Here is a 16,784-nt window from a genome sequence, read left to right on the forward strand (position 1 = left end):
AGAGAAAGATAGTGTTATATAAGTAATTTCTTTTAATTATGAAATGCATTTTTCGAAAGGGGGAGTGAAATGTCACATTGAAAATGCATTTCCAGGTTGTTTCATGTACAACACCTATCGGTCATTCAACTAGACAAACATGTTTACGGGTAGGGATAACGAGACAAAAAGTGCGAGTGAGTGAGCGAGAGAGAAAGCGAGAGTGAGAGAGAGAAAGTGCTAGGACAGGTGTAAATGTTTTACAAGTCGCGCCATCGATGACCGAGAGGAGTTCATTTATTTTTGCATGTCAATTAATGTAGAAAGAAAAGACAGGAAATAGCTCCAGTTCAGGGAGAGTGCTGTATAGGTGTTTTCGTTCAAGTCCTTTTAGTTGTATCAAATATTCCAAATGCCTCGAAAAGGAGTGTCGTAGTCGAGTAGCAATTTAACAGTAGAGTTGGATCTTTTCGTGGCAGACACCATTTTGATTTCACCGAGAGAACATTGAGTTAGCTCCGTGATGGCAGGAAACCAACCTGCCACACCCAGGCGCCAGTTGGCAAGATAATTTTGTGTCTAAGCCCAATTTCGTTTGCGGCCAGGAGCCGTCCGTCCACCTTACCGTCAGCCTGTATACTGGCTGATTTGAGTTCAGATTTTGTTTGCTGCCAGAAGGCGTATTCCAACAGCCTTTGCAGCCTTCCAGTAGCCAAGAAGAAGAGGCATTTTGGTTATATTACACCGGTCATTGGTAAGTTAAATTGCGATTTGATTTCTGCTTTGTCGTGTAAAAGGATGTGAATGTGTTTCAGGGCACCACATATAGCCCCGGAGAACCCCGTGAATAAGTGATAAAGTATATTATAATGGTGTACAGTTTTTGAAAACGATGCGGTGATGTTTGATAAGCTATGCACTGTTATATTTCCAATGTTTGAAACATTTCATTATGTGAATTTTGTATGTTAATTGGATAATAATGCAGTTCTCAAATTTTCACTGTGATGTCAGGATTTAAGCTGATAATGTTTTTGTGTGTGTGGTTAGAACACACCCCATTGGTATATGTTGCATTTAAATAATTTTGTAGATGGCGCCGAGGCCGAGGACGAGCCTACTCCCAGGCCGACGCATTCGCAGCAGAGCGACTGTGTCCGCCCCTCGCTAGGGAGGACTTTGGACGCCAAAGAATACGGAACGCGGGTCCCTCGCGAGACTTTGGAGCTGGAACAGCAACCTCGCATACAAGGACGCTCCACCCACGAATCAGTTATGTTCTGGAAGCGAATAGTTTGACAATTAAGGTGACTCTGTGGACAACGCAGGTGAGCGATGAACCTGGCGGGTGCATGACACCCTGTTGATATGATTGGTTATGACGAGGAAGTGTCGCCGAAGTAGAGAGGTGAAGGTCATGTTAAATTGGTAAAAGGATGAATATGATGTGCACATAATTCGAATGTTGGTATTTATACACTCCATGATAGTTGCGGGTTAACACAGAACCCGGATGTAAACGGAAGCAGTGTAATTGAAGGCAAGTGTTATAACCGCGGTAAACCGTCGTGCGTGCAGGCTGGTCATCTCAGGATCAGCACTACGGTGGTGTGAACCATATAGTGTTGCGCTTGATAGCAGATAGTGGATTGTCAGGGATAACGAATTGATAGTGAAGCTGTTATAATTATTCTGAATAAGTGTTAAGCCAAAATTACAGGTGGAACCGGACCAAGGCAGGGTCCCGTTCACATGGTTGTCGAATATAAGAGTATTGTAATTTAATTTATCTCACTCAGAATTTTGATTTTGCATTTTATGTTGGTCACAACTCCTTGATTTCAGTCCTGTAAATATTCCACAAATGCTTATATTAAATTGTACATTAAAGTGAATGGCACGAGTGTGATTGAGTATTATTTAAGTCCGCCCATGTGACATTTTCTGGGGGCTTGTCCGGGAGTATAACTCGTGCCATTCGAAGTCACATGGGTATATAAACGGAGAAAAAAGTGTAAAGAAAAAGGTTGAGGAAAACTTGTGATTTTTTTGTTTTCCTCTACATTTGTATGTATGTACTATCTATAGGTGCACCGTTGTATATTCATTGTGTACATGATCTGAACTGATCTGAATACATTTTTGTATTATAAGTGCTCAGGTAATTCAGAATGGAGCTAGCTAAGTTAACTGAAATTGGAGAAAAGTTCGGATTCAGTGGAGAGGAGCTTAGGCAGTTTGTTACTGACGAGCAAAAGAGACTCAGAGAGGAAAGAGCGGACATGTTAGAGTTAAGGCGACAGGAAAGAGAAACAGCCGAGCTACAATTGGCGATAGCGCGAGAAAAGCAAACCAAAAGCGAATCAAGTTCTAATGGGTGCAAAGCTCGATCTCCAAAATTGCCTCTATTTCACGAAGACAAAGATAACATAGATAACATAGATCTATCTACAGCGGTTCGAACGATATGCCAAAAATCAAAACTGGCCAACTACAGACTGGGCACTCAACTTAAGCACACTGCTTACAGGTAAGGCTCTTGATGTCCACTCTAGATTGTCAAGTGCGGAATCCAATGATTATGACACTTTGAAACATGCACTCTTGAAATCCTTTCAGCTCACTGCAGAAGGATTTCGCTCCAAGTTTTTTTCAGGCAAACCGACAACAGGAGAAACGGCATCCCAGTATGCAAACCGACTAGAGAACTACTTGAACAGGCGGGTAAGCCTCTCTGGTATAGAGCACACTTTCGAGGAGCTGGCAGATCTACTCCTCCGGGAGCAGCTCATCAGTGGGTGTCATCGAGAGCTGGCCATCTTCCTGAAGGAACGGCAGCCCGAGACTTCGAAGGACGTGGTGAAACTAGCTGAGCAGTACTTAGACGCCAGAGGAGGCACCTTCAAACCACCCCCACCGGCACAAAGGAACATCCAGACACACGTGGGACAGATGCCACGGAGCAACACCAGACCTGAAGGTAAAATCCCTCCAAATAACATTTCAGGAAATAGGCCCCCATCTCAACCCAGATGTTACAACTGCCACCAACACGGTCACCTTGCCCGTGATTGTACAAAACAGGGAAACAGAGGCAGAACGTGTTTCATATGCCACAAACCAGGTCACATTGCTAACTATTGTCCTTTCTCCCCCATGAAATCGGCAGGTCTAGTCCTCGCCCAGGATCCAGAGCAAGGAAACCCCCCTATCTCGGAACACAACCTGGCTTCATCGGAACCCGATCAGGTAGAACCAAATCCACATACTCCCTGTCAATGTCCAGCTTGCACTAACACAAAGGTCAAAATTGAGGCTTCTTGTATGATGGTTCGGATGCCACTCAATGCCCCCAAACTAGAATCCACCACAGATCATATCCAATTCAAATGTGGACACTCCTTGCCGTTGATGAGTGCAGCATGCACCAAAGAACATGTGGTCAGACAAATGCCAGTTACTAACGGACTAGTCAATAACAATCAAATTTCTGTTCTCAGAGACAGCGGCTGCAGCGGAGCTGTCATTAAACAAGATCTTGTCCAGCCAACCCAAATGACAGGTGAAGAAAGTACTTGCGTGCTGATTGACGGCACAGTGAAAACTCTCCCCGTCGCTAGAATAGATGTTGACACTCCCTTCTACGTAGGAAAAGTTAACGCATTGTGCATGAAAACTCCACTCTATGACCTGATTTTAGGTAACCTACCCGGAGTAAGAGAACCAGACAACCCAGATCCTGACTGGACGGCTACACCAATGCCTGTCGGCGCAGTACAGACGAGAGCCCAGGCTCAACGAGACGGTAAGCCATTTCGTCCTCTCAGAACCCCACACCCAATGGAAGATATCGTGACTCCAACAGCTCTCAAAGAGGCACAACAGAAGGATGAAACATTACACCGCCTGCGAGAACTCGCCGATACTCGTTCAGAGAAGGTAAGTCGCAATAACGGTCTCTCTTCCTTCTTTTACAAAGACGGAATGCTGTATCGCTCATTCCACTCTCCCCAAATGGACCCTGACACAACAATCACACAAGTGGTAGTACCAAAACAATACCGCAAACAGGTCATGCAGACAGCCCATGAAAACATACTCGGAGGACATCAAGGTACCAAAAAGACAACAGAAAAGATACTTACCAATTTCTTTTGGCCCGGTATGAACTCTGACATTACCAGGTACTGTAGATCGTGTGACGTCTGCGAACGTACACTATCAAAAGGTCGTGTAACCAAGGTCCCACTCGGAAAGATGCCGCTCATCGAAGTCCCCTTCGAACGCATTGCTGTAGACATAGTTGGACCAATACACCCAATGACTGACCAGAAAAATAGGTACATACTTACCGTTATTGATGTTGCTACTAGGTACCCCGAGGCAATCCCACTCCCAAGCATCGAGACAGAAAGAGTTGCAGAAGCCCTAGTGAGCATCTTCACCAGAGTCGAAATCCCCAAGGAAATGCTGACCGATCAAGGGACTCAGTTCACATCTGATCTCATGAAAGAGGTAAGCAAATTACTCTCCATCAAACACTTCACTACATCCCCATATCACCCTGCCGCGAATGGACTAGTTGAGCGCTTCAATGGCACTCTAAAACAAATGTTGAAACGTATGTGCGCTGAAAACCCAAAAGACTGGGACAGGTACATTACTCCCCTTCTATTTGCAGTGAGAGAAGCACCACAAGAGAGCATGGGGTTCTCCCCGTTCGAGCTTCTTTACGGCCGGAAGGTACGCGGACCCCTCGACATCCTGAGAGAACTCTGGACAGGAGAAGCCGAAACAGGTGAGACCAAGTCTACTTACCACTATGTACTTGATCTCCGAAACAGGATCGACGAGACATGCCGCAACGCCCACACTCAACTTCAGAAATCAGCAAACAGGTATGCAAAATACTACAATCAGAAGGCAAAACACAGGGAGCTACAAGTCGGAGACAAGGTACTCCTACTCCTACCAACTGACAGGAATAAGCTCCTTCTACAATGGAAGGGCCCCTTTGACGTGATCTCCAAAATCAGCTCCATGGACTACAGGATCGACCTCAACGGGAAACCAAAGGTGTTCCACATCAATCTTCTGAAAAAGTATCACGCTAGAAATGATGTTCCCTCTATTTCAGATGCCGAAGCTGCTTGTACCGCCGTGATCGAATGCGAAGAGCAAAATGATGACGAGGAAGAAACGCAGCAACCACTAACTAACACATCTCTCCTACAGCCTTTCCCATTTCAGGCGAAAGAGTCACTCGACGATGTCTCAATTAACTCAGCCCTTTCCTCCCCACAGAAAGAACAGGTCAACGAACTCCTCAACGAGTACAAAGACGTCCTGTCTGATCTTCCCGGGCGAACCACGTTAGGCGAACACCACATCAAACTCAAAGGAAATGAACACCTGAAGAGTAAACCATATCCCATTCCCCACTCTCTTAGAGACACAGTCAGAGAAGAGGTAAAAACCATGCTATCGCTCGGAGTAATTGAGCCATCAGAAAGCCCCATTGCCTCCCCCATAGTACTGGTTAAAAAGCCCGATGGCAGCAACCGGTTTTGTGTAGACTTCAGAAAACTCAATAAAGTGACTGTATTTGATGCTGAACCCATACCAGATCAAGATGAACTCTTCACAAAAGTCGCCCATGCAAAGTTCTTCACCAAAATAGATCTCAGCAAAGGATACTGGCAGGTACCCATGGCTGCCGAATCCAAACCACTAACCGCTTTTCTTACCCCCGATGGTCTCTTTCAGTTCACAATGATGCCCTTCGGCTTAGTGAACGCTCCCGCCTCCTTCAGTCGACTGATGAGGAGACTGCTAGACCGACTCGGAGGAACGGTGAACTACATCGACGACATCCTCATCTATTCGACCACGTGGGAAGAACACCTACGTACACTCACAGAACTCTTCAGACGACTACGAGCCGCAAAGCTCACTGCTAGACCAAGTAAGTGCTTCATCGGACAGACAAGCGTCGAATTCCTAGGACATGTGATCGAACACGGACAGGTAAGACCCCGCCCTGAAAAACTCAAAGCCATCCAAGAGGTAAGTCAGCCTCAGACCAAACGAGAGCTCAGATCCTTTCTAGGTATGGCGAACTACTACCGGAAGTTCATTCCGAACTACGCCGCCGTCGCCGCACCACTCACAGACAGGACCAGAAATGCTGAACCAAACAAGGTAAAATGGGAAACGAGCCAAGAGCAGGCCTTCACCACACTGAAGGAAAAACTTTCTAACCCCCCTATCCTTCATCTGCCAGATTTGTCACAGGACTTCATCCTCAGGACAGACGCCTCCAACGTTGGACTAGGAGCAGTCCTCCTCCAAACACACCAAGACGAACGATTTCCAGTCTCCTACGCGAGCCGAAAACTGCTTCGACGAGAACAAGCATACTCAACCATAGAACGTGAGTGCTTAGCTGTAGTTTGGGCAGTAAAGAAGTTCGAACCATACTTGTACGGCAGACAATTTGTGCTAGAAACCGACCACCACCCACTAGTGTACATGAACAAGGCTAGCCCTGCAAATGGGAGGCTAATGCGTTGGATTCTGGCTTTGCAACCCTACAGATTCCGGGTGGAAGCTATCCGCGGCAGCGAGAATGTTGGCGCAGACCTACTAAGCCGGCTGTAGAGAGAAAGATAGTGTTATATAAGTAATTTCTTTTAATTATGAAATGCATTTTTCGAAAGGGGGAGTGAAATGTCACATTGAAAATGCATTTCCAGGTTGTTTCATGTACAACACCTATCGGTCATTCAACTAGACAAACATGTTTACGGGTAGGGATAACGAGACAAAAAGTGCGAGTGAGTGAGCGAGAGAGAAAGCGAGAGTGAGAGAGAGAAAGTGCTAGGACAGGTGTAAATGTTTTACAAGTCGCGCCATCGATGACCGAGAGGAGTTCATTTATTTTTGCATGTCAATTAATGTAGAAAGAAAAGACAGGAAATAGCTCCAGTTCAGGGAGAGTGCTGTATAGGTGTTTTCGTTCAAGTCCTTTAGTTGTATCAAATATTCCAAATGCCTCGAAAAGGAGTGTCGTAGTCGAGTAGCAATTTAACAGTAGAGTTGGATCTTTTCGTGGCAGACACCATTTTGATTTCACCGAGAGAACATTGAGTTAGCTCCGTGATGGCAGGAAACCAACCTGCCACACCCAGGCGCCAGTTGGCAAGATAATTTTGTGTCTAAGCCCAATTTCGTTTGCGGCCAGGAGCCGTCCGTCCACCTTACCGTCAGCCTGTATACTGGCTGATTTGAGTTCAGATTTTGTTTGCTGCCAGAAGGCGTATTCCAACAGCCTTTGCAGCCTTCCAGTAGCCAAGAAGAAGAGGCATTTTGGTTATATTACACCGGTCATTGGTAAGTTAAATTGCGATTTGATTTCTGCTTTGTCGTGTAAAAGGATGTGAATGTGTTTCAGGGCACCACATATAGCCCCGGAGAACCCCGTGAATAAGTGATAAAGTATATTATAATGGTGTACAGTTTTTGAAAACGATGCGGTGATGTTTGATAAGCTATGCACTGTTATATTTCCAATGTTTGAAACATTTCATTATGTGAATTTTGTATGTTAATTGGATAATAATGCAGTTCTCAAATTTTCACTGTGATGTCAGGATTTAAGCTGATAATGTTTTTGTGTGTGTGGTTAGAACACACCCCATTGGTATATGTTGCATTTAAATAATTTTGTAGATGGCGCCGAGGCCGAGGACGAGCCTACTCCCAGGCCGACGCATTCGCAGCAGAGCGACTGTGTCCGCCCCTCGCTAGGGAGGACTTTGGACGCCAAAGAATACGGAACGCGGGTCCCTCGCGAGACTTTGGAGCTGGAACAGCAACCTCGCATACAAGGACGCTCCACCCACGAATCAGTTATGTTCTGGAAGCGAATAGTTTGACAATTAAGGTGACTCTGTGGACAACGCAGGTGAGCGATGAACCTGGCGGGTGCATGACACCCTGTTGATATGATTGGTTATGACGAGGAAGTGTCGCCGAAGTAGAGAGGTGAAGGTCATGTTAAATTGGTAAAAGGATGAATATGATGTGCACATAATTCGAATGTTGGTATTTATACACTCCATGATAGTTGCGGGTTAACACAGAACCCGGATGTAAACGGAAGCAGTGTAATTGAAGGCAAGTGTTATAACCGCGGTAAACCGTCGTGCGTGCAGGCTGGTCATCTCAGGATCAGCACTACGGTGGTGTGAACCATATAGTGTTGCGCTTGATAGCAGATAGTGGATTGTCAGGGATAACGAATTGATAGTGAAGCTGTTATAATTATTCTGAATAAGTGTTAAGCCAAAATTACAGGTGGAACCGGACCAAGGCAGGGTCCCGTTCACATGGTTGTCGAATATAAGAGTATTGTAATTTAATTTATCTCACTCAGAATTTTGATTTTGCATTTTATGTTGGTCACAACTCCTTGATTTCAGTCCTGTAAATATTCCACAAATGCTTATATTAAATTGTACATTAAAGTGAATGGCACGAGTGTGATTGAGTATTATTTAAGTCCGCCCATGTGACACTAGGCTTTCGTATTTTTTCAATTTATCTTGCCTGGGTATGTATGCTATTTTATATAACACATAGTGCATGACATCTTATTGTGCTATAACAAGTACCAAGCACCTCCAAATTCTGAATTTGGCCTTCGGGGCAAATTCAGAATTTGTCGGTGCTTATGAAATAGCATACATACTTATGATACAGGCCGGCAGTGCATGACAATAGTTTTATAAAATGGGTTCAAGAATGTAGCCAATAGGAAGCGCTGAAATGAGTTACGTGTGCTTCCTTTATTCTAGTCCCATTGCACTGCGTGTTAAATCCTATTGCCGATCGTCTGTGCGCGCGGCGGCTCCTTTGAATTGCATGCATACGTACGCGCTGTCAATCCTGTAAACAACTTCTAGTTCGGGCTGCCGGCCGGCCGGCCTTTCTTCCCTTGTGCATGTATAACATGTGTGGCGTACGTATACTCTACTTACGTACACTTTGTACAGTACAGTAGACCAAGCGTTGTGGGACCGGACGCGTACATGGAGTCACTTTGAAGGGCAAATCCAACGATTTAGCAGATTAATTCTCACGCCGTTTTCAGAGTATGTTGTCTAGTAGGCCTATATGAGGAGTCTATATCAAGTCTTTAAGGTAAAGGGTGCATATTCTATGTAATAAGTAAGTTTTCATGCGGGAACTTAAGTGTCCGGAAACCCAACCCCCCATCATACTTATACTGTTGGGACCGCCGAGTTGGTACCCAAGACAGTTAGAGTTAAACTCTAAGGGACACAAGAAGAAACCAGGCAACCAGTCATTTCGATGGTTCATGTCTCAAAAGTAGTGTTTTATTCCAGCTCGCAAGATCACATAACTATCACACGCCAGTGCTCATTCCAAGACTGCCCTTTTACTCCAGTCAGCGTCCCAAGATATACTCCTCAACACTCACTCTTAATTTCTTACAACATCAAAGCATCATTCATCACCTTCTTGTATACAATGACTGTATTCTACAGTGACGGTTACCAATGACCGTTTGTGGTCTGGTCTGGGGACAGGGAGTCTACTTGGGGGTGATAAACTCGAGGGGGCTCGTCCGTGGTAAGGGGAAAGGAAGAACCACAGATACAAACAATGTTCTCAGTTAATGTGTCCGCCCATAAGACTTGCCCTACCAACTTTCAAGTGGAGTCCCAATTTGCCTAACTCTGGGACCGTAACACTACTGTATGTGCGGGATTTCCGAGTGCGACGTGCGTAAATTTTTGGGACGAACATCTTCGGACGTCTTGACCCACAAAGGTACGTGAAAAACGCTGAAAAATGCTGCTAGTTTTCGAATTTTCGACCCATTTTATAAAACAAATGATGAACAGGATTATTTCGTGGCGTTAGTGGAGGCGTAGCTCACTCTCGGGTATTTACAATGTAGTGCATGTTTCACAATTGTAAATACCCTCGAGTGCACTATACGCCTACACTAACGCACTCTATCCTGTGCATCATTTGTATAATAGTACACGCAAAATATAACGATTGCAAACGATAACCCACTATCGATTTGATATCGGTTTTTGCTCCCTCATTTTAATCATCGAGTACTGAATCCCGCACCTTATCGACGCGATTGCGCCACAACCGCGATATGCTTTGCTCGATAATCATCGTTATTCTCAATTCTCGCTGGCTTTGCCAGCAACTTATCTGTACGTGTGAGACTAGACTTTCAGCGGTAGATTTAAACATGGAAGCTGAAATGAACAGGTTCGCTACTTTTACAGAGACTGATCTATGTAAACAGTATCTTAGACAATATTAAAGGACACAAAGGATGCCATCAAATACGCCCTACGAATTTTGGACTTCTACTGTTCTGAAAAAGGAATCAATCCGACGGATATTGAGCAAGTCAACCCAAGATTTGTGCCGCTTTCTCCGTACATTCTACGCGGAAGTGCGCCGTGGAAATGGGCAGCGTGTGTACGGTATACGCTAAGCGCTCTTTGATCACGCTACGCTATGAACTTTTACTACGACATTTACAACACACTCTTGGAATCCACATGTGCAGCAATGGTGACTTCAATGTGACGAGCCTTGTGTTTAAATCCAGTAGATCCCTAGTCCTACAAAACATCATCTAGTCCTGGTCCTGGACCCACAGTGCACTAAGTAGGGCGTCTAACGTGATACTGTTAGATCCATGGTAGACCTATTGTAGAGTCAAGTGTTAACTAACGTTAGCTCTGTCGCTCGTAAGTGACGTAGAGAACGTTAGGCCAGGGCCCCTAGACTTAACCTATCGTAGGGCCTAGAAAACGTTAGATATAACCACGTAGACCCTAGACTCTATAGTTGAATTTGGATCTTCAGGATTTTGTCTACACAGGTTCAAAGAAACTGGTACTATTGCTTGTCTAGACACGTGTAGAGTCTTAAATGATCTAGGCTTTCGTATTTTTTCAATTTATCTTGCCTGGGTATGTATGCTATTTTATATAACACATAGTGCATGACATCTTATTGCACTATAACAAGTACCAAGCACCTCCAAATTCTGAATTTGCCCTCAGGTAAATGGGGGGACCTTTAACAATTGGATTTCTAACATCGCGATGTTATACAAATGATGCACAGGATAGGGTGTGTTAGTGGAGATGTAGCGCACTCGAGGGTATTTACAATTGTGAAACATGCACGAGGCGAAGCCGAGTGCATATTGCACTACATTGTAAATACCCGAGCGCCACGAAATAATCCTGTGCATCATTTGTTTTATAAAATGGGTCGAAAACTAACAGCATTTTTCACGTACCTTTGTGGATCAAGATGTCCGAAGATGTTCGTCCCAAACATTTACGCACGTCGCACTCGGAAATCCCGCACATATAAGTACTGGGTACGTATAAGAGTATACGTACGCCACACATGTTATGCACACAAGAAAGGCACAAAAAAAAAAACATTGTGACGTCGGCCGTGGATGTTAGTGAGAAATTAATAAAATAATAATAATAATAATAATAATAGTGAGACTCTTATAAAGCGCACATTTCTACCTAAAAAAGATACTCAAGGCGCTATAGAACAGAGTACATATTGTGTCACGTTACAACAGTATCACAGAAAATAATAAGACAAACTAACAAACAATAGTCCTATATACGTACACATACTATACATACAGATATACAATATTTTCAATTCAAATTGAAAATATATGTCTTGAGATTCTTTTTGAAACTATCAATGGAAGCACACGTGACTCATTTCAGCGCTTCCAATTGGCTACATTCTTGAACCCATTTTATAATAGACAATAGCAGTAACAGGGTCATGCACCTGGCGCGCTTTATCTGTGTCGCCCAAACAAAGAGAATCAACGGTACTCTTCCTATTATGACGTAGTGTTACGCGCATTCTTCTCATGCCAATTTCTGGTACGTATCGTACTTTTGGTGCACATCGGTAAGTGGTTCTACTTATTTTAGTAGTCCGTAAGATAACTCTTTAAATTATCGAAATTCAAGTGAGACAATGGTTAATCGTGCAATGAAAAATGATTTTTTTTCCCCAAAAAGATGATAAGCTACGCCCAGCTCTATCCAATCAGAAACCCTAGTGCATAATGCTCGGCTGCATTTCGACCCCATCTCAGAGGAAGGCCAGGCTGGGTAGGTTTCCTAGTTGTAGCAGATGACCCACGTATTACCTGATTATTCATCTGTGCGATATTTCATTTCAATATGCGTGTGAGTTCTTTGGAGGGATTGAGGAAAAAGGAGAAGAATGTAAAAGATAACAAATCGTTCCAAAACGGGCCCTCTGGTAGAGCAGGGCAACACTGACGATGCTACCCTGGATAAATAAGACATATTATTATCATTATTATTTTTATTGTTGCTATTATTTCTATCATTACTGGGTACTCCTGTTAATATAGGACACAGCAGTCATGGCTGTCCTTGCCATCGAAAGTTGATTTAGTAACTTTTGTAAAGAAACTATAAGTAATATATATGTATATATATATATATATATATATATATATATATCATACATTAGGCAACATATAGTAATATATGTTACATATATAAATAGATGTAACATATATTACTATTATATATATATATATATATATATATATATATATATATATATATATATATATACAGAGAGAGAGAGAGATAGAGAGAGATTGCAGATAGCCTACTCGTACAACAGGAGATTATGGTAGAAGATGAGAGGGAGTTGAGAATCACTTCCTTATTGCTCTAAATCCGATATCGTTGTCTGAAAATGTCATTGTCCACTTCCTGTTTGATAGCTTTATTAGTGCGTCTTGTTTGGATAATGACTCAGTAATCGTATTTGTAAATCATTCCTTAAGATAAGTATTTCGGATGAGGGTTTTCTGATTATAATGGCGTGTGTCGTATATATTTAAAACTTTGAAACTGAAGCAACGTAAACATGGTTAGAATGGGCACTGGGCACAACTTACAAGTCATCGCGGTTGCGCGGGATCTAACCTGATTTTGCGACTATTGCTATGGTGAACAGGGCGATATTAGCAAAATTACAGTGTAAATGGTTGGACCTATAACAATTGGATTTTTAACATCGCGATGTTAGACAATAACGGTAACAGGGTCATGCACCTGGCGCGCTTTACCTGTGTTGCCCAAACAAAGAGACTCAAAACGGTACTCTTCGTATTATGACGTAGTGAGTGTTACGTGCATTCTTCTCATGCCAATTTCTGGTACGATTATGATATACTTTTGGTGCACATCGGTAAGTGGTTCACTTTTGGCTCGGTGTGGTACGGTATGGTACACTTGTCTTTGGGAGAGTTCGAGCGCTCCTCTGGTGCGGCTATAATGGTACGGTATAAGGTAAGCCTTGGGAAAGCGTTCGAACGCGCCCTACAGTATAATCAAGGCTGCCTCTATCTCTCATTTGCAAAATATTGAGAACACTCTAAGTAACTTGCTTTGTAGAAAGATCGATATTTTACGTAGAATGTTTTTACCACTGCTTCAATTTGGTAGAAATCTTGCTTTATAGAAAACTTTGCTGTTTGTGTTACAATCGCATAAAAAAAAAAAATCCGCAAAAGATAATTCATCTATATTACCTATCGATTTTTGATAAATCTGTGTTATTATAATGATGTCAAAATGGGCCCATAGTTACGTCATATCTTGAATATGCATTCTCTTTGTGTGACAATTTTACTTAAAGGACAAGTTCACCTTCATATACATGTGGATTGAATGAGTGCATCAATATTAGTAGAACACATCAGTGAACGTTTAGGGGAAAATCGGACAATCCGTTCAAAAGTTATGAATTTTTAAAGTATCTGCGCAGACACTGCTGGATGACAAGACTACTACAGTGCATGATGTCGCATGCGTACAACGATATAAGGAAGAAATAAAGAGACTTTTTGAAAAAAGTGTACATTTCCTCGTTTTGTTGCCGACGTATGTTAAGGGTAATATTATTCCCCTTGTCTTCTGAAAGAGCCAAGTCAAGTGACCTTCCAAGCCAGAAATGTGAAAATATGTTGAACTTTCTTTATATTTTCTTTATATCGTTGTACACAATAATGTGACATCACAGGCTGTAGTAGTCTTTTCATCCAGCAGAGACTGCGCAAAAACTTTAAAAAGTCATAACTTTTGAACGGATTGTCCGATTTCCTCAAACTCTTACTGACATGACTGATGTGTTCTACGGATATTACTGCATTCACTCAATCCAAATGTCTATGAAGGTGGACCTGTCCTTTAATCTAGTTGCAGAACAGGTAAATGAAATGAAAATGAATTTAAATGATTTATGAGGAATAAGATACAAAAGCAATTGCATCAAATCACTCAAATCAAATAAAATCAAATCCATGCAGACCTCATGGTTGTTTTCAAAGGCGCCATCTTGTGGTCTGACAGAGTGATGAAAAGTAATCTTTTGTTCCCGTACGCACTCTGACAATTGCGTGCAAGTATAATTCTGCGGTGATTTGGTTCTCTTCAAAACTAACAAACACTCATGCTGCTACTTCCTGTTTGGAGTTGAGTATAGGGATAACTAAACCATGCATGATGTTTTAATGTCCAAGGTGTAATAAATCACCGATAAGTCTGGAGCAACAACGAACACTATCGGTGCAGGAGCTGTTGGTGATATTCTTTTAGCGTCACGTCGAGATCTCTGCCTAGGGGACTTTTGACTCACAGGTAAGAAATATCGATATGTGTCTATTGAAAGATATTCAATGTCTATTGTAATGTAGGTTGAGGGGAAAATGTTTCTATTCATCAAAATAGAGGCACAGGGTGCACCATCGTATGTGCACTCTTCACCACTATTGACGCGTAGACATTATCGTGCATGTTGCCACTGAAGAATGCTAACTGTACACCATGCAGTGTGCATGTTGAATCGGGCACACGCTAAGGAGGTACTAAGGAACCCTCAGAATTACGAACCTTATTTTTGTCATGTTTTCCACCTTTTCTTCTTCTTCTTCGTCTTCATCATTTTCGTTTTAACCGTAGGAATGACGAATCTTTTTATTATTTACAGATTAACGAACTCTCTAAATTCCTTAGATGTCAAATCAATCTGTAATATTGTGGTTAGGGACAAATCCAAAATTAGACTTGAACACTAGATTGACTTCTAAATCTATTAGATTGAGATTTTCAATCTAATTTTGGATTTGTACCTCATCTCAATCTAAGGAATTTAGAGAGAACCTTTGGAATAATAAACCTTATTTCATTTTCGTAATAACGAAACTTCGGAATTGCAAAACGTAGTTGGTGTTTATCTTGCTCCACAACATTTTAGTAGACAGACACAAAGAGTTTGAATAGAGGTTATATTTTCACGGAGGTACTCACGCTCAAACTTGATATTAGACTTATCAAACATACATGTAGATGCTTTATTATCCATCAAAATATATAACGAAAACGTGAACCTTCCAAGAGTATTGCTTGTGAGAAAAGAGGATGATAGTCCATTGCACTTGATGAGCCTTTAGTAATCGTGGAAGAAGAAGGGGATTCAACTTGTAAATCACACATTTGAATTTTGATTTCAATTTCAATTTCTTTTCATATCTCAATGAAAAGTACATTCGTGTCCTGTCAGCACTGAACACAACAAATCAACTAAAAATTACATATGTAGGTTACAAAAAATTGTCCATTACCAAGCAACTGTTCTATAATTGGGAAGTATGAAGATTATGCGAAATGAAGATTTTTTTTCTTTGCCTGAAGCTTCCAAAAATAGGGGGAGGGCAATCAAAAGTGATTGTATAGAGCTATGAGTATCAGGTTAGTGGATTCGTGTATGGGGCCCCGCGGAAGGGAGAGGGACCTAATAAAGGCCCAAATTTCACATCGCTAAGGTGATAAAATATACAGTGCGTGTATCTATATATATATATATATATATATATATATATATATATATATATATATAATTATAATTATAAGAAGAATGAAATACGCCATCTGTAGATCCAATTGCAAGAAGGTTTTTATTCACAAATTGTTCAACCCGCCTCGGGCCTTCGTAAGTGTAGTGTATACTAGGACAATAAGTTTTTGCAAACATGAATCATAATTTGATTTATGTTTGATCATAATTTGGTTATGATTTCGTTCATGAATCATAATTTGCAAAAACTTATCATTGTCCTAGTATACACTACACTGACGAAGGCCCGAGGCGGGTTGAAAATTTTGTGAATAAAAACCTTTTTGTTGGATCTACAGATGGCATATTTGAGACTCATTCTTCTTATGATTATAACATTCGAAGTCCAACACGTGGAAAATTCCAAGATGAACATTATATATATATATATGTACACTCAGCAAAAAAAGTAAGTTCCCCCCTAACATTTTTGTATATATCTCAAAAAAGTATTTTACGGATGTTCATAATTCGAACGGGAATGGATAGGGAATTTCATTACTCATAACATGAATGGCATATCATTGCCACCAGATATCATTATTGGTGTAAAAAATCGCATTTTATGTCAAAATGCATGGGAAAAAAGTTGCACTTTAGGCCATAGGAAGCATATTGTATACATTTCCTATTTAAGTTATCAAATGATCTTTTTAAATTGTGTAATTCTCAGGAATTTCTTCAGGTACAATGTGCTTCCCTATTAAACAGATGTTATGCATACTTTTTGAACAATAGGCCTTCTC

General features: G+C 41.8%; 1 protein-coding gene across 1 annotated transcript; it reads left to right on the forward strand.

Annotated features, from left to right (window-relative positions):
- Positions 1 to 2,063: 2,063 nt before the first annotated feature.
- LOC139718494 (uncharacterized) lies at positions 2,064 to 6,639 on the forward strand. Its single transcript, XM_071629968.1, is given in 2 exon segments — positions 2,064 to 2,414; positions 2,416 to 6,639. Coding segments are annotated over 2 exon segments (4,488 nt in total). The 5' UTR covers positions 2,064 to 2,150.
- Positions 6,640 to 16,784: the final 10,145 nt, after the last annotated feature.

Source organism: Diadema antillarum, unplaced genomic scaffold (assembly GCF_040938485.1).
Source record: "Diadema antillarum isolate AM-2024a unplaced genomic scaffold, OU_Dant_1.0 scf00000095, whole genome shotgun sequence".
Classification (NCBI taxonomy): Eukaryota; Metazoa; Echinodermata; class Echinoidea; order Diadematoida; family Diadematidae; genus Diadema; species Diadema antillarum.